At 37.4% G+C, this 18,405-nt stretch overlaps 1 protein-coding gene across 7 annotated transcripts in view; it reads left to right on the top strand.

Annotated features, from left to right (window-relative positions):
* Nucleotides 1-18,405, top strand: part of SESTD1 (SEC14 and spectrin domain containing 1) — a 152,730-nt gene that overhangs the window by 29,892 nt on the left and 104,433 nt on the right. For 3 of the 7 annotated variants that reach the window (XM_042949274.1, XM_042949273.1, XM_042949272.1), the window contains exons 1-2: nucleotides 5,343-5,360; nucleotides 16,501-16,580. In XM_042949274.1, coding sequence (XP_042805208.1) covers nucleotides 5,353-5,360; nucleotides 16,501-16,580 — 88 coding nt within the window. In that variant the 5' untranslated portion in view covers nucleotides 5,343-5,352. Of the gene's footprint in view, nucleotides 1-3,186; nucleotides 3,255-5,342; nucleotides 5,361-16,500; nucleotides 16,581-18,405 lie in introns of those variants that run through there. The other 4 variants (XM_042949275.1, XM_042949278.1, XM_042949277.1 and 1 more) reach the window with 2 other exon arrangements.

Raw genomic sequence — 18,405 nt, 5'->3', positions numbered from 1 at the left:
AAAAAAAAAAATCAAGATCTAGGCATCTGTGCTCATTGCTCCTGAGATTTTGTTGATCTTTAGGCGTTTGTATTAGGATTCTCCAGAGAAACAAAACCAATAGGATATATGCATAAGATTTATCATAAGAAATTGGCTCATGTGACTGTGGAGGCTTCAGGTCAGTCTGCATGGTAGGGTGGCAGGCTGCTGAGACTGAGGGAGAACCGATGATCCAGTTCAAAAGCTATCAGGCAGGAAGAACTGATGTTGCAGATTTCGTTTGAAGGCAGTCTGTTAGGGAATTCTCTCCCATTGGGGAAGGGTCAGTCTGTTTGTTTTATTCAGGCCTTCAGGTGATTAGGTGAGGCTCACCCACAAGATGGAGGGCAGTATACTTTACCAATTAAAATGTTAATTTCATCAAAAACTCTTGTAGGAACATTCAAAATAATATTTAATTAAATATCTGGGCACTCTGTGGCCTAGTCACATTGACACATAAAATTAATCAGAAAATTCTCAGTGGACAGAGCTATGTAACATATACACATACCTCTATATCTAAATGTTTTAAAGTTTTCTGAGTATATATTAATGTTTCCTATTCCAGCTATCATTATGGGGTTCATTTTAGCTTCCTTCCCACCTTCCATATTTGTAACTTCCTTTGACAGTAAGAAGTCTGGCTCTCATTATTCAGTTTACTTACTTATTTGCTCAATCTTAGAATACACAGAAAGTAATTAAGAATTGCTAATTCTTAACACTGTAAAACCAAACAAACTCATTTATTGGAGTTCAGTATTTATTTACAGTTTTGTTTACAGCCTTAGAGTATATGGTAAAACTATTTTGTTCAAAAGTTATTTGGGTTATTTCTCCCCTCACACTGCCCCATTTAGTGCAGTATGTTTGTCATTTGAAATGCCATTAAGATATTTCTTTCCATTTGATTTTAATTATGGGATTTATTTTCCTCTCATCCTTTTAATATTGTTATATTTCTTTGAGTATGTGAAACATTAGCATGGTTCCAAAAGTCAGAACTGCACAGAATCATCTCTTTTCCTTTTCCAGCTTCCTATGCTTTGCACCCATTCTCCCCTACTTTCTGTAGGCAGTTACTCTACTTTATCACCTATTTTGTTTCTCTTTGCACAGAATGAACAGATAAATGTATATATTTTTTATTTTTTAATACACAAAAAATAACCCAGTACAGACATTGTTTTGCACTAGTTTTTTCATGTAACAGTGTATACTGGATATCCATGTTATTTTATGGAGGTCCTCTTCATTCTTTTTTAGAAGAATTGTGTGGATATGCTCATTCTTTTTTTTAAATTGTTTTTAATGTTTATTTCCGAGAGAGAGACAGAGCGTGAGCAGGATAGGGTCAGAGAGAAGAGGGAGACTCAGAATCTGAAGCAGGCTCCAGGCTCAGAGCTGTCAGCACAGAGCCTGATGTGGGGCTTGAACTCACAAACCAGGAGATCATGACCTGAGCTTAACCGACTGAGCCCCCCAGGTGCCCCACTCATTCTTTATTAAACTTCTCAATTTCTCTGGACATGCAGGTTGTTTGCAGTTGTATTTTCCAATTTGTATGTACTATAATGAATAATCTTGTGTAACGTGTATGGGTTCCTGGGTAGCTCAAACGTTCAAGCATCTCGATTTCAGCTCGGGTCATGATCTTGCAGGTCATGGGTTCCAGTCCTGTGCTGGGATCTGTGCTGAGAGCACAGAGCCTGCTTATAATTCTGTCCCTCTCTCTCCTCCTCTTACCATGCACACTCTCTCTCCCTCTCTCAAAATAAATACATAAACTTAAAAAAAAAAATAAAGTTTCTTGATAGCCTTGTACTAGAAGGACGGGTTGGTCAGAAATAATATCCTTGGTTCACACATTCCATGTTTCCGGTGTGGTCTTGCAGTATATATTGTTTTTGAGAAGTCTGTTACCAGCCTTATTTTCTTTGTCCTAAGTTATGTGATCCTTTTGCTTGGAATCCCTGGTTTTATTTTTCCTTTTATTTTTAAAGTCTAATAGTTTTACTGGGATTTGTCTTAGAGTTTATTATAGTAGGTCAATTTTCCCTGCCATCTAGTGGATCCTTTTCGTATGTAAAATTGGGTCTTGTTTCTGAAGTTTTTTTGGATTATAGTTTTAAACATCAGTTCCATTCTAACGTTTTGGTTTTTTTTTTTTCTTCAGGGGCTTCATGTATGCACAATTATATCTTATTTGTCTTCCATTTCAAAACTTTCTATTTTTACTTCATTGTCTCATTTTTATTCTTTTGCTTTCAGTCAGTGTATTTCATTAAATTTTTACTTGATTTGGGGGCACCTGTGTGCCTCAGTCAGTCAGGCCCTGTACTGATAGCACAGAGCCTGCTTTGGATTCTCTCCCTCTTCTCAAAATAAATAAACTTAAACAAGAAATTTTTTATTTGAATTTATTGTTGAGCACCTTGTAATTTCATCTTCAGTTCTGATGTGATTTTTTTCTTCTATTTCTTACCTGGGTTTAGTCACCTCTTTTTTCATTTTATTTTGCTTTTGTCCATTTTTTTTGTTTGGTTTTTTTTTTTTTTTGGTTCCAACTGCCTATTTAAAGAGATAACAATTCAGTTTGGAGTGTTTATTAAAAGTTTTCTGCTTTGTTGTTTTTTGGGGGGTACTTTCCATCAGCTTAATTGTTCTGATTTTATATTTACAGTAGTTTCACGTAGATGAAGATTGCTTATGCCTCTGCATTTCTATGAGCAAGGCTGATGTTTTAGGGGGGTTTTATAAGAATGCTAATTCAAGATACCCTCTGTCACTGTAGTAAAATATGGTTTGTTAGATGTCTTTATAAAATAATTCTTGTAGGAGAGAGGGTTATGTGTCTCTCAGTTTGCCTCAGTGGTAGATATGTGGCGATTGCTGGGAGGTGGGAGAATCAGTCCTAGGAAAGGGTTCTGGATGGGTGATACAGGGGTCCCTGTAAGCACTGAAGCTAATGTAATGAGCTTAAGCTAAAGGGGAGATTCTGGCATATCACCCTACACAGAACTGTAGCTAGGTCCTCTTGAGGTAAGAAGTAAAGCAACTTGTTGAAGGTCACAGCTCACAAGGGACATAGTTCGGATATGTCCCTTGTCAGTCTGACTCTAGTCTTAATCATGACACCCTGCTGCCTCTGCTTGTTTTCAGGAGCTCCACAAGCGGTATTGAAGTCATTAAAAACAGGAAGTGCTGCTTTGATGCCGCCTATTTTAATGGTATGCTTTGTATTAGAAGCCCTGGTCACTTCAAGAAAGCCCTTTTAAACTTAAATCATTTTTTAACAATTTCTTTCTTTCTTTCTTTCTTTCTTTCTTTCTTTCTTTCTTTCTTTCTCTTTCTTTCTAAGATATTTTATTTTATTTTAAATGTTTACTTTTAATTTTTTTTTTTTTTCAACGTTTTTTATTTATTTTTGGGACAGAGAGAGACAGAGCATGAACGGGGGAGGGGCAGAGAGAGAGGGAGACATAGAATCGGAAACAGGCTCCAGGCTCCGAGCCATCAGCCCAGAGCCTGACTCGGGGCTCGAACTCACTGACCGCGAGATCGTGACCTGGCTGAAGTCGGACGCTTAACCGACTGCGCCACCCAGGCGCCCCTTAACTTAAATGTTTACTTTTGAGAGAGTGAGAGCAGGGGAAGGGCAGAAAGGGGGTGGGCAGAGGATTTGAAGCAGGCTGTGTGCTGACAGCAGAGAGCCTGATGTGGGACTGGAACTCACAAACTATGAGATGATGACCTGAGTGAAGTCGATGCTTAACCGATTGAGCCACCCAGGCACCCCACCATCATTTCTCATTTAAAAAATTTCAGTGTTTGCACGTTGTGTGTTACTACGAAAAATGTTCATAATTGCTGTTGCCGTAAACCTCACATCTAGAGCACAGTATTAATTAGTTGATGGCAGAAGTTATATTGCCTCAATTATTAGAAATACTTGCTAGCAAAAACTTTTTTTTTTTTTTTTTTTTTTTGAATGTGTAGAGGAATCCCAGAGTTTCCTTTATGGTTCTTTTGTGATTTTTCCAGATCAGATAATCAGCCAGTGAGAGATGGGTGCTAGATTCAGGAGCCGTCTAAATAGCACAAGAGGGGTGCCTGGATGGCTCAGTTGGTTAAGCATCTGGCTCTTGATTTTGGCTCAGGTCCTGAACTCACGGTTCATGGGTTCCAGCCCTGTGTTGTGCTCTGGGCTGAGAGGGTGGAACCTTCTTGGGATTCCGTGCACCCCCCCCCCCCCCCCCCCGCCCTTCCCCTGCTCCCCCCCTCCCCCAATAAATAAATAAGAACTTTTTCTAAAATTTTTTTTTAACGTATATTTATTATTGAGAGACAGAGAGACACAGCATGAGCAGGGGAGGGGCAGAGAGAGGAGGAGACACAGAATCCGAAGCAGGCTCCAGGCTCTGAGCCGCCAGCACAGAGTCCAACGTGGGGCTCGAACTCACAAACTATGAGATCATGACCTGAGCCAAAGTCAACGCTTAACCAACTGAGCCACCCAGGCGCCCCAATAAATAAAAACTTTTGAAAAAATAAATATTGCAGGAAAGAACTACTAACTGGAAAGTATTGATAGATACTAAAGTGAGAAAGTGAGGTGGAAGAGGGGATGATGGTGAATACTGTAATAAAAGTGATGATAGAATTTCAGAAAATGGAAAAATGTTCATATTATATACAGTGGCTTTTTCCAAATGTTCATGAAAACTCACTTAGGCTGTAAGGATAGTAAAGTTAAATAAGCCACTTCTAAAAGCCAGAGGTTATACAGTGGGTTGTAGCATAAAGCAGGCTTTATACAGTGCTTCTTTTCATTCATGATCTTGATGGGCCAGGTCCCAAGATGTTTCAGTAAAGGTTCCTGAACTATGTATTTTAATATTCTGCTCAAAGTAAATGCATGCTCTATTCATAGTGCTTTGTCAAGTTAAAATTATTTAAGCTTGTTTTCTCCTGTTTCCTAATTGTTGTGCCCAGTGACTCTGAAATGAGAAAACTGTGATGGGATCATAAGAAGGGAGTTAATTCAGCAAATAATGTGCGTTGGTCATGTGCCAGATATTGTCCTGGACGCACGCATTCATTCAAACACATTCAGATCTAACACCTACTTTTGATTTCAGACATAACCTTTTTGGTTCTATTGACTATAGCTAAAATAAATTGTTACTAAATTTGGAACTGTGCTCTTAAGTGTTGAAACGTGTGACATGCAGAACGTTTGGACTTTTGTGGGCTAATCCATATAATATTCAATTGATTCTTCTCCTAGGAGATCTTCCTGGTCTCTGACCAACCACTGCTGTTGACATGTTACAGTGAGTGCCTATTGTGGACGTACGCTTTTGCTTTTCTTAGTAATTTAATTAAAAATAGTATAATATGGTCATGGTGATAGAGTGAGAGGGAGACTGCTGAGGAAATGACCCCAGTCATAAGGTATGAAAGACCTGAAGAGACAGGGAACAAAAGTTTTGCCTGCCTGCCTGCTTCTTTTTATCTCCTGGTTTCTGCGTTTTGACAGAATTGATCTCTTCCTTCTCAGCAGTTTTACATGAGGACCAAATACTCAGATCTTTCTCCATAAAGGTTTTAGAATATGATGGTGACTATGTGAATATTTAAAAATTATATGTAGTCTACTTCTTGTGTCTTCTTGATTTTGAAATAAAATATTGCTAAGTGCAACAGAATTTTAAAGGATTGTGGCTTCCTCTTTTTCCGGATTGGCATGTTTAAGATTGAGTGTTCTTAATCTTATCAGAAATTTTTGATCATACAAAAACAGAATAGTAAAACGAGCCACTATTTACATATTGTCTACTTTCAACAATTAACACGTTGCAAAATTCTATTTGCAAATATTAAAAGTCAGTGTTACTAGACAATAGGAGACTCCCCTAACAACGTTCATGTCATTAAATTTTAAAAATGAACAATCTGTTCAAGAACTGTTAAAGATTTTATTCATTTTATAATAAAAGTTACTACATTAAACAAGAGCATGGGAACTAATGTATTTAGGCCTTGGGCCCAGCCTTGGGTTTAAATTCTAGTTTTGCTGTTTATGAACTACATGACTTTGGGCAGGGTGACCTCTCTTCATCTCACTAAGTCTCAGTTTATTCAGCTGTTAAGTGGTGACAACACTAATTCTAATAGTATTGTTGTGAGTTCTAAATGAAGCAGCAAACACAAAGTGATTATATATTGCCTTATAGAACATTTTCAGCACTGTTAGTCATTTTTTTTTTTTTTTTAAGTTTATTTATTTAGAGAGAGAGCGTGCACACACGTGAGCAGGGGATGGGGAGAGAGAGAATCACAAGCAGGCTCTGTGCTGTCAGTGTCAAACCCAGGACCGTGGGATCTTGACCTGAGCTGAAATCAACAATTGGACGCATACAAGACTGAGCCACCCAGGTGCTCCAGAATTGTACATCATTTTTATCCAGATTTCCCCAATCTACAAAATAGACAATTCTATTTACTTTTTTAAATTATTTTTTGGCAGTTTTATTGAGGTAAAATTTACATGCCATAGAATTCACCCATTTTAAGTGTATAATTCAGTGATTTTTAGTAGATTTGCAGGGACTATCACCATAATTTGATCTTATAACACTTTCATCACCCCAGAAAAGAATCCTTACACCCATTACCAGTCATTTCCCACACCTACTCCAGCCCTGGGCAACCATTAACTTACTTTCTGTCTCTATGAATTTGCCAATTTTGGATATTTAATATAAGTGGAATCCTGTAACATGTGACCTTTTGTGTCTGGCTTCTGTCACTTAGTATGTTTTAAGGTTCACTGATGTTATACCATGTATCAATACTTCACTCCTTTTTCTTGCCAGGTAGTATTCTATTACATGGATAATACCACATTTTGTTTATCCATTCAGAATTGATGGACATTGAGAGTGTGTGAGAGTGGGGGGGGGGGGGTGGGGACAGTGAGAGAGAGAGAGAGAATGAATATCTTAAGCAGGCGCTCCATGCTCAGTGCATGGGGCTTTATCCCACGACCCTGGGATCATGACTTGAGTGGAAATCTAGAGTCAGACATTCAACCAACTGAGCCACCCAGGCGCCCGATTTGTGTGTTTTTAATTTATATTTTATTATATGATAAAATAATACGGTGGAGAGAAGCACTGTGCAAGGTTTTAGGGTTTCCTGAAGCTGGGTTTAATGTTATTTGCCATGTAGCCTTAGGAGGGTAAATATATGTCCTCTAGATCTCAGTTTCTGTTTTAGGTTTGATGTTTGTGTCCCCCCCCCCCCCCCCAAATTCGTATGTTGAAAACAAATCCCCAGTGTGAAGGTATTTGGAGGTGGGCCTTGGTAGGTGATTAGTGTGCTCTTATAAAAGAGACCCCATTAGAACTCCCTTGCCCTTTCCACCATGGGAGGACACATGTAGAAGACGGTCCTTTTGTAGAACAGGAGTGGGCCTTCCATCAGGCACTGAATCTACCTGCATATTAATCTTAGACTTCTCGGCCTCCAGAAATATGAGAAATAAATTTCTGTTATTTATAGGGCACCCACTCTATGGTATTTTGTTAAATAGCAGCCTGAGCAGAACCATGAGAAATAAAGTTATTGTTTATAAGTTACTCAGTCTATGGTATTTTTGTTATAGCAGCCAAACAGACTAAGTTTCCTTATCAATAAAATGAAAAAGTTAGAGTAGATGCTCTCTATGGTTCTAAGTCTGTGATTTATAAATCTGTTAATTTCTGTATGATCTTGGGAAATTCTCTGTGCCTTATCAGAAAAAATGGGGATACTAACAAAATAGTATGTTGTTGTGAGGATGAAATAAAATTCTTGAACATAAAAAAATGCCAGGGTGTATTAAGTTATTTGGTTGTAATGGGGTTGTGGCCATTTTAGTGTGTTGGACCAAGAAAGCCTTAGGAGGGGATGATTTGACTATGGCCTTTGGAAAATCATTGATAGTAAATCAGTAATTAGTGGAGGAGGGAAGTTTTACCTGCTAATACTAGGTGCTATTTGTTGAATGCCTACCATCCTGGAGTATATTAAACACTAACAGTAATGTTAGTTCACCTAATCCTCAGTCCTGTGAGCTCAGTGATTATGCCCCTGAAGAGAAATTAAAGGAATTGCCCAAGCCACCTAGTTAGTAAGTGGCTGCCTTGGAGTCCCACCTGGTCTCCAAGGCCATGGTCTTTATTTACTGCTGCACTAAACTGCTTTTCAGAGGGAACAGCTCTTTGAAACAGAATCCTATGGCAGGGAAATTCTTTAGTGGGGGAGGTCTTTGCTTGGGAAAGGTATCTGGTATTACTAATAGTCCTTATGAGGTATAAAAGAGGTGATTATTCTATAAATAGTTTTTATGCGCCTTAGATTACTTTGTTCCATTGATAGTGAAGTGACATTTCAGTTACTGAACAAGTTAAAGGATTTGTAGTATGTTCAGTATTGTTTTTGTAGTTTCACCTTAGAAACGTTAAACGTATCACATTTTTTTTTATATACATTGTTTTTTAAATGAGACTTTTAGCATGATGGAAAATAACTCTTCACATGTTCCACTGGCTTCTTTCTGCCTGGTAATATTATAATTCCATTTTTGAGTAGTTTTCCATTTTACAATTTTTTACCTTTTTTCCAGTGTGGTGTTTGCTATGTGCCTTATACTGACATTATATAAACAAAAAAATGTGATAGTGCCAAAATCTCAATTTGTGTTAGATTTCCCTTGTACAGAAGTTCCCTTGTGAATGTGTGGTATCCAGCATATAAATAATTGGTTACTAAAAATTAATTTGTATGCCAATTCTTTGGAATTAGGAATCTGATGATACGTAATGAACCTCTGTTCAAATCTGTTAAACTGTTTATATCTGGGATATTGGATTTTGTCTGAGATCAGCTCAATGAAAGGCATGTATGTCTTTGCCAAAGAGAGTAAGAACACTTCTGTCTACGATAAAGGCTGGGAGAGAGGAGTTTGGTGAGTACTCAGAGAAATTCTGAGGTGAAGAGGAGGGCAGGAGACGCCAATGGCAGGTGAAGAGGGGTTGGGATCTAGAAATGAGACCATGAGTTTGTGAAGTTATTAGGGTTGTGCATGCATCTTCCTCTGATGATGGAGAGAGACCTACCCAGCCAGGTGACCTCAGTAGACTTAATCATTGCCTTGGAAATGGAAGTGGCCCAGGCTTCTTGGAGCTAGTTTAAGACTGAGCCATGCAGGTAGAGAGCTCATCTGAGAGCTTTGGAAGCCTCTGAAGAGGCTCTAGCCAGGAGGTACTCTATAGCTGGAGATGCCAGAAATTACTTTCCTGGAATTCTATTCTTCTGTAATTCTCTAAAGCAATATTCCTTTTTCCTTTGCCTCCCCAGTTTTGGTGAAGCAGCCAAACTCCTGAGAATTAATATAAGGAGAAGAGGAGCCAGAGATTTGAAAAACTAATAGTGTTAAAGAATTTTTAAAGCTGGACCTTCAAAATGGAAGTTTGGAGCTGCTAAAGGTTTGGTAGAATAGCTAGAATTGTAGAGAAATATTTAAGGAGCTAATAAGTTCCTTACGTTTCTGACCTTGTAGACATCAGTGTCTGTGGCTCCTTCGAAAAATAGGCAGGGCTAGAATGGTGGTGTAGGAATAGCTATTTTTATTGTTTTTGAAAAGAGTTTTTAAGTGGTGGGCTATCATTACCATTAGCAGTAGGTTTTTGAATTTTTGAAGTTAAGTTACAGTATAGGACTTTTAATGTTCAAGCTGAACTTAATATAGAATTTTTTTCGGGGCGCCTGGGTGGCTCAGTCGGTTGGGCATCCGACTTCGGCTCAGGTCATGATCTCACGGTCCGTGAGTTCGAGCCCCGCGTCGGGCTCTGTGCTGACAGCTCAGAGCCTGGAGCCTGTTTCAGACTCTGTGTCTCCCTCTCTCTGACCCTCCCCCGTTCATGCTCTGTCTCTCTCTGTCTCAAAAATAAATAAACGTTAAAAAAAATAATTAAAAATTTTTTTTTTCTTTCCAGATAGATTATTGATATTTTCATAGCAAACTTCAAATATTTCTCTTTCTAACCTTTCTTCCTTTCTCCCTCCATTATTCCTTGAATAAACTAGGTCCTGATGCATCTGTAAAAGTGGTGTTATATGGCCATACTTTAGCTTTCAATTTTATTTAGAGGAATTGCAATTTTGTCTAAATGTGTATTTTGGTCAAAACTAACCATTATTTTATCATTTTTATTTAAACTGTATCCAAAAAGATTGTTGTTCTTCCATTTAGAACTGTCAATATTGTTGTAAAACCAGTTAATAATCATACACTGGCATCTGCCATAATGAAAAATTACATACATTTTCAGCTTGTGATCTGCTTTTGATGTATCATTGTAAAGTTGAGTAATGTTTATTTCTGCATTTTATATATATATATATATATATATGTATATATATATATATATATATATTATACACACACACACACACACACACACACACACACACACACACACACACACACATATGGTGAACCCAGTTAGATAGTGAGGATCTATATGTGTGCTTTCTTGTTTCCATCTCCACAATTGCTTTTATTTCGTAACAACAGAGGTATTCTGATCTGAGTTTAAGGACAGCTGTAGTATTTCTTCTGGAACTGCAGGCTAAGGAGCTTGCATTCTGATTTTGTTCATTGCCATTATGTGTCTACATGATGTAGACTTATTAGAGATGATTTAGTTAGCCTTAGGCTATCCTAATGGGTTTTCACTGGTTGTTAAAGCTCTTCGAAGAATCTAACTAAATTTTCCAAATAAACTGGTTGATTTATACTTATTGAGAGAGGAGTTCCAGTGCACCCACTCATGTCATCAATTACAATCTCTTATGAAGTGTAATTTGCCCAGTCTTGATTAAAAGGCTTGCAATTCTCTTTTCCTGATACTCAGCACATCCTCTGCTGCCCTCTACTGGCTGCCCTTTGGTAGCACCATTGATGTGCATCTAAGCACCATCACAGACCTGCCTTTCTCCAGCATCCCAATAATTTATATACCTGCTGGATCTGTGTGAGACTGTCCCAGTAGAAAGAAATTGGGAAAAGCTGCTTTGAAGGAAGAGCATGTACATGTGATCCTATGTTTGCAACACCACAAGGTGTTGACATCCAGGTACTTGTGATAATGATAGGATTCCTAGGGTGCTTTACTTTAGTGTTTGTTTCGTTATTTATACATTCATTTATTAGATACTTGTTGAATGCCAGGTCTGTCTAGCATCTAGCATTGTCTTGATCTGTTAGGTGCTTACTACCATTTTGTTAAATGAGGAATGAATGAATGAATGAATACAAAGATAAATCTCTCAGACTTGGTCTCTGCTCTGTGGGGGGCAAGATGGCAATTTATTTGGCTGCCCCAATTTTCCTCTTTTAATGCTCCAAGATTTTGAGAGAGATACCCAAAGTAGAAGATGTTTACAGATATCAGTTGAAACTTCATTTCCTTTACATATCTAGTTCTCAGAATTCATAGTCTGTAACCATAAAGGGCTCTCTCTGTTTTAGATAGAATTTATTTTGCATCTAGGAATGATGATAATTTACTTCCTTGTTTTTTACTTTTGATTAAAGGTAACTTGCAGTCATGGTTGAATATTTTCTTCATATTCACTTGTCTCTAAGGCACCTTATTTGCTATAAACTCTGACTTTCTGCTTCTTTCATATTTAATAAATTGTAACAAAATAGGTCATTTTATTTTATTTTAATGTTTATTTATTTTTGAGAGAGAGCGTGTGAGGGGCAGAGAGGGAGATAGAGGATCCGAAGCAGGCTCTGTGCTCAGAGCACAGAGCCCAACATGGGCTCGAACCCACGAACTGCGAGATCACAACCTGAGCTGAAGTCGACGCTTAACTGACTGAGCCACCTAGGCGCCCCCAAAATAGGTCATTTTAAATGACCGTATGCGATATATGACATTTTCATTAAGCATGTTTTGAATTGTTTAATTCTTCCATTTCTTAACTTCATTTAGCAAGTTTTTAAGAACGTTTTTTCCCTTGCTTTATTAATTAATTAAGGTCAGGTAAATATTCATCATTGGTTTCATTCCTTGTTTGAGAATATAATCCACTCAGATATATTTTGGTTGAATAAGCATCTTATGAAAAATACTGATCTATAACTATACGATTAGAGAACAGCCATGACTTTGTGTCATTTTACATTTTATTGTGGTGATGGTATTGGATGGTTGTATTTTGCAAGATTTTCCTTGATTTTTTTGTGTTTTGTTCACTGTTTTAACTATCTGTGAGATATATAAGATGACCAGAGATAGGCAAATTTGTTTTTTGTTATTTATGTCTGTGCTAATGACTAGCAAAATCTAAAATAACTTTTGAGGGGCTTCTGGGTGGCTAAGTTAGTTAAGCGTCCAATTTTGGCTCAGGACATGATCTCATGGTTCATGGGTTCAAGCCTGACAGCTCAGAGCATGGAGCCTGTTTCAGAATCTGTATCCCTCTCTGCCCCTCCCCAGCTCGCTCGCTCTCTCTCTCTCAAAAATAAATAAACATTAAAAACATTTTTAAAATAACTTTTGAAAAACTATTTTTAATTGGAGCTAGTAGTACAGTAATCATTTTTCATTACTCTTCTCTTGTGACAGCAGTGAAAGATTGATGGAAAGGAGACTCTAGAAGGGTAAACATCACAGCTTTCATTTCTTGACTGCTTCGCATTTTATCCACCAGGTCATTTGAATTGACCTACATACCCCAAAACTGTATTTCTCATTACTTTAAGCTACTTCATCAGTTTCAACATATTCTTAAAAAAAAGAAAAAAAACAATTTAGTGTTTCGTCATGCTGTGGTGGTTCAGTAAAGTAATGGAAAGTTTGAATAAAGCATTCATCTCAGGAGACAGTGACAAAAAATAAGATTGCTTCTGGATATCATAGTGTGTGAAGGTACATCTAGACTGGGAACTGAGACCATCTTCCTTTTTCACTTTATATGGAGAATACAATGGTGAAAAATTTGGTACTTCTCAGTGTAAAAATCAATAACTTGGCCTGTAAACCTTGGATAACGCAGATGCTACTTTAAGGGTCAGCGGCAGCTGTCATTTCTTAGGCCTTGTGGGATCCTAGGAATTCCAGATGTTTTCTCATGGGTACTGGTTAATTGGGTTTTATTGTAGCAAGGCTGAAAACCTTAGTATTGACGGACATTTTCATTCAGAATAAATGGTAACAGATTTAAAAAAGCAGACACCATCTACAACTCTAAATTGGAGTTTTGCTTCCTGTATCAATCGAGTTTCTCCATTGACTAGTTGAGAAGGCTACTCTAGCTAACTTAAGTAGAAAGGGGATTTATTGGAAGGATATTATACAGCTCACAGAATTGATAAGGATGGTAAAGTAGGCTCAAAATAGTAAGGAGTCAAAGGCAGGTGGTTGTGCATCCGTGCCAAAAGAAAAGTCTGATTAGGAAGCCAGTTCTGTTTCTATGACTGAGTTGTACTTGTATTGGTATTACCCCTTCAGGGCTGAAATTCCTTTGTGGGAGCATCCCATTGACGTCCTAGAGCAGCAGGTCTCTTACTTCCAGCTTGCACAACTCTCTGAGATCAAAACTGTTTTTATAACAGTTCTTACATCACTTGCCATTTGCACTGATGATTGCAGAAGCAATGGTAGGCAAAAGTTGCCTTAGCATGAATCAAGATAGTAGCACGTATGTATATATGATATATACATATATATCATATATACATACACATGTATACGTTATACATATAAACTATAAATATATTGTATATATATATACATGTATATTATACACACATATGTCAAAAATTTTTTAATTTGCTTTTGAGAAAGAGTGTGAGCGGGGGAGGCACAGAGAGAGAGGGAGACACAGAATCCAAAGCAGGCTCCAGGCCCTGAGCTGTTAGCACAGAGCCCAATGCAGGGCTCGAACTCACAGACCGCGAGATCATGACCTGAGCCGAAGTTGGATGCTTAATCGACTGAGTCTCCCAGGCATCCCTATATATGAAAATTTGATCAAAGATTAAACTTCAGGTACCTGGCTGGCTCACTTGATGGAGCATGCAACTCTTGATTTTGGGGTTGTGAGTTTAAGCCCCATGTTAGGTGTAGAGATTACTTAAAAATAAAATATTAAAAAATAAAGTTTAAGTTCCTCCCTGTCTATTGCCTTGACTTAATATTAGAATGTGGTTATCAATAGTGATAGCTCTCTTCCTGGAGCAGGCCCTTTATCGAAGTTATTTTAGGCAGCTGGGGGAAGGTCAGAGTTTTTTCCTGTGTCTTCTGTTTTAGCTCAACATAATTGTGCAAGGGGCATATCTTGGGGCAACTCATTCTGAACCCCGACATCATTGAGCTTTCAAATCTGGTCTCTGAAACAATGGTCACAAGAGAAGGGACCATAGATGTGAATCTGAGCTGTCTGGTTTTTGTAGGGCTGGCGAACTGATTGATCAGGTCAAGATACTGATCTGGAAACATAAAGTACTACCAGTTTCAGATTTGAAATGCATAGTGTGAGTTTTTCCATCATTTTTCCTACCAATTGTATTCAGCCGGGGCTGATGCTGAACAAAAATGAACGGGTTATAAACAAATATTCAGTAATATAACTTGTAAAGAATATTTATAGTTTGACAGCATTTTTTCCGTGAAGAGAGGTACAAATAATGGTGATACTGTTTTAGTTGTATGCACAAAAGCTGTAAAATAATACACTTTTTTAATCTTGCTTAGTCATTATTTGACAAATTTTAAGGCTACATTTTTTCTTTTTTGTTAATATCTGAGGTTTTTTTTTCTTAAAGACTGCATTTTTTCCCCCACGGCAGGGCTGTGACTTGAGTTTTTAGCTCTAGCTGATAGCACAGTACCTGAAATGGGATAAGTTTATTGCAGTTATTTGCCGAATAAGTAATACACTTTCATGTGGAGTCACAAAGTATGCTTTGTGGTGACTATAGTTTATAATACTGTATTGCATATTTGAAAATTGCCAGGAGAGTAGGCCTTAAAAAGATTCTCCTGACAAGAAAAAAAAATTTTTGCAATTGTATGGTGACAGATGTTAACTAGACTGTGTTGATCACTTTGCAATAAATATGAATACTGAATCATGTTGTACACCTAAACTACTACAATGCTATATGTCAGTTATCTCAATTTAAAAAGAAAGAGGAGGCTATTACAAAAAAGAGTATGGCTTAACTAAATAACATGCAAATTCATGGGGTATTGTAAGTAACTGCCACAGTATTGTGATGGTGGGTGTGAGGAGGGGTGGGGCAGGAAGGATAAAATGTGATGGAGAATACTCTCTTAGACATGCAATTAAGTATAGGTGGATAATATAATTGAACCTTTAATTTTCTTGTTTTGTTTTAAAGGTCCTCACCTCAGAATCCTGTTTTAACAATATACTGGGTTGGCTAAGCCTCCAGGTGTCTGCCATGTTAAAGCTCCCTTTTAAGGGAAGCTGTCTTGTCCTTAGGCCTTGCTGTATGGATAGTCCCATTTTGTGTTTAGCCATAACCCCTGACTGTGGCCAAATGGACACTAGAAAATTAAACCAAGAACAGTAAATGTGGTAGGAACCAAACCAATTCCTCAGTAGGAAAAATCAACTGGGTTAAGCAGATTTTTTCCTGGAGAATTAAAACAATTCAGAATGTGGAGAGATGGAGACAGTTAACAGTGGGGGCAAAAATTGAAACAGTGTATTAGGAAGTGTCTTGAGGTAAACATGACCATAAGGTGTGTTACAGTGTGATATGAAGAAGCAAAAATGTGAGAAATCAGACACAGACATTTAGTAGTGGAACTGAAGTCAGATATTTGGAAGTCGTATAATAAGAGCAATAGAGAAAAGATTGAGTAGTTCATTCCTCTATTCGACGGTAATTTATACAGTTACTGCTATGTGCTAGACACTGTTGTAGCCCAAGAGTACTGCTCTGAAAAACAGTTAAGATAGTGGGGTGCCTGGCTGGCTCAGTTGGTAGAGCATGTGCCTCTTGATCTGAGGGTCCTGAGTTCTAGCCTCACGTTGGGTGTGGAACCTACTTAAAAAAAACAAAAAAGAAAAAAACAGTTAAGCCAGTGATTCTCAAATGGCTGTGATTTTACCTACCAGAGTATATTTGGCAATGTCTGGAGACATTTTGGTTGTTCGAGCTTAGAAGGGAGGATACTATTGGTATTCTAATGGGAAGAGGCCAGGGATGCTGCCAAATACAATGTACAGGACATTTCTTACAAAAAAGAAGGAATAATCTGACTCAAAATATCAGTAATGCTGAAATTGAGACACCCTGGGATAAGCCATCATAAGTATGTATTTCATAGAATAGTTATGATCTTGCAGTTGACCTTTAACTTTCTTTGTTTTCAGAATTGAGGAAGTTTACTGGAGTAAAATGGAGGCCTCAGTAATATTACCTATTCTGAAGAAAAAGCTTGCCTTCCTTTCAGGTATGTTTTCTTCTTAAAATTGGAAGTGTTTGATGTATAAATTTGTTTAAACTTTTTTTCTTTGACAAGTTTGACAGAATTGCATTTTTCTGTGAAGGTTTTGTCTCAGAGATATTTTGAGACCTCTTTTAATCAGAATGGATAACTGTGCGAGCCACCTCTGTCACTGTTGGTACTTGGCAGGCCAGTGTTTATTCTGTAATTGATTAAAATGACCTCTACAAGGTAGATGTCATGATATCTCACTTTTTATATAAAAATAATACTGGCCAAGAATAATTGACTAGCCAGCACTGAAGTAATTGTTTTTGAAATATAGAATTAGTTGGTATGATATCCTGTATCCTAGCTTTTGTCTTCCATCTTCCATGAGATCGTTTCAGTGCACTTGGAGGAGTTAGGAAGTATCAGCTGCATCGCTTTCACTTTGCACTGTTTGAACTTGGTTGTACAGGCTTGCATTTATCTCTAGTTATTAACCCAGAAGCGTGTATCCGCTAAGAATCAAAGAGAAACTGCAAGGTACCGTATTAGTATGAGAGCAGTAGGGTGGTACGCTGAGTATAGTGATTTTCTGGAATTACGGATCATTGAGTAAATTTGCATGCGGTTGGGAATAGGCGCTGTGGCCTGCCTGTTAAGGGTTACTTGAGTTTTTGTTTTTTTTTGTTTTTTTTTATCATCGTGCTTTTTCTTTTTCACTTTAGATCCTATCAGAATTGTCTTGATCTTTAGGCTATAAATGTCCTAATGTCCTTTTTAAAAAGTGTATTGTATCCCTCTGTAAATTGGCATGTTTTTCTAGTGTATGTTATAAAGGGTAAAATAAGTTCTTGAATTTCACTAGTATTGTTGTATTTCCTTTTTTTAAAAAACTTACCAGTTGACACTTATATTTTCACCATTCTTGTCTGATATTAATGGTATTACAGGAAACATTCTTATTCATTGTGTACTTTGTACAAGTTCAGCAGTATCAATTCCCGTAAGTGGAAGTATTAAGGAGAATTGGTATTTAAATTTGTGTTAAGTTTTGTCAGATTACACTCTAAGAATATTGTTTGAATTTCTGTTTCTTGTAACCGTGTATGAAAATGCCTATTTGCCTACACTGTTGCCAAAAATGGATATTATTATTCTTTCATAATTTTTATTAGTGGCATTTTTGCATTTTTATGACACTCGACTCTATGCAGCATATGACTTGGTTGGCCATATCTGCCTTGAAAGTCTTTTTCGTCTTTGCTTCTCTCTTTTTGTTTACTCTAGTGATTATTTTATTGTCCCTTAGCGAAAACTTGAGGGTGTGAGGTTAAGTGTGGTCCTGAGTGTTAGACCTGTCCTCTGAAGACATTTCCATAGTGGGTCAGAATGCTGTGGTTCAAATATGAACCTTTTTGCACATTTGGCTTAATGCAATGATAAAGCTTAGCGATTTTTGAGGAGCAAATGAAAATTTCCCTTAGGCCTTCCCTCTAGACTTCCTCTATTGATTGTTAATTATTTCAACCAATAATTTTCAAATGTTTTTAATAATAGAGAAAAACTTTTTAAACCAAAATCATTTGGGGGAGACATTTTGATACTCATGGGTATGGGTTTTTAAAAAGTAAAACCTGAACAAAACCATGAGTAGTTGAAGTCACTATTGATTATCTATTAAGTTGAACCATTTGAAATTACATTTATTCAGGTTAAACAAACTGGTTGAGTATTGTTAATTTATATGGGTAACCTAATAAAAGAAGGTCATTTATGGTAGGTACGTCATGAATTGCCCTCATGGCACTCACAGGCGTTGTTTTTTTCACTTCACAGCTTTCAG

The sequence above is a fragment of the Panthera leo genome, chromosome C1, assembly GCF_018350215.1.
Source record: "Panthera leo isolate Ple1 chromosome C1, P.leo_Ple1_pat1.1, whole genome shotgun sequence".
Lineage (NCBI taxonomy): Eukaryota > Metazoa > Chordata > Mammalia > Carnivora > Felidae > Panthera > Panthera leo.
The sequence above is the reverse complement of the archived record's forward strand: the minus strand, read 5'-3'. Positions and strand labels throughout refer to the sequence as shown.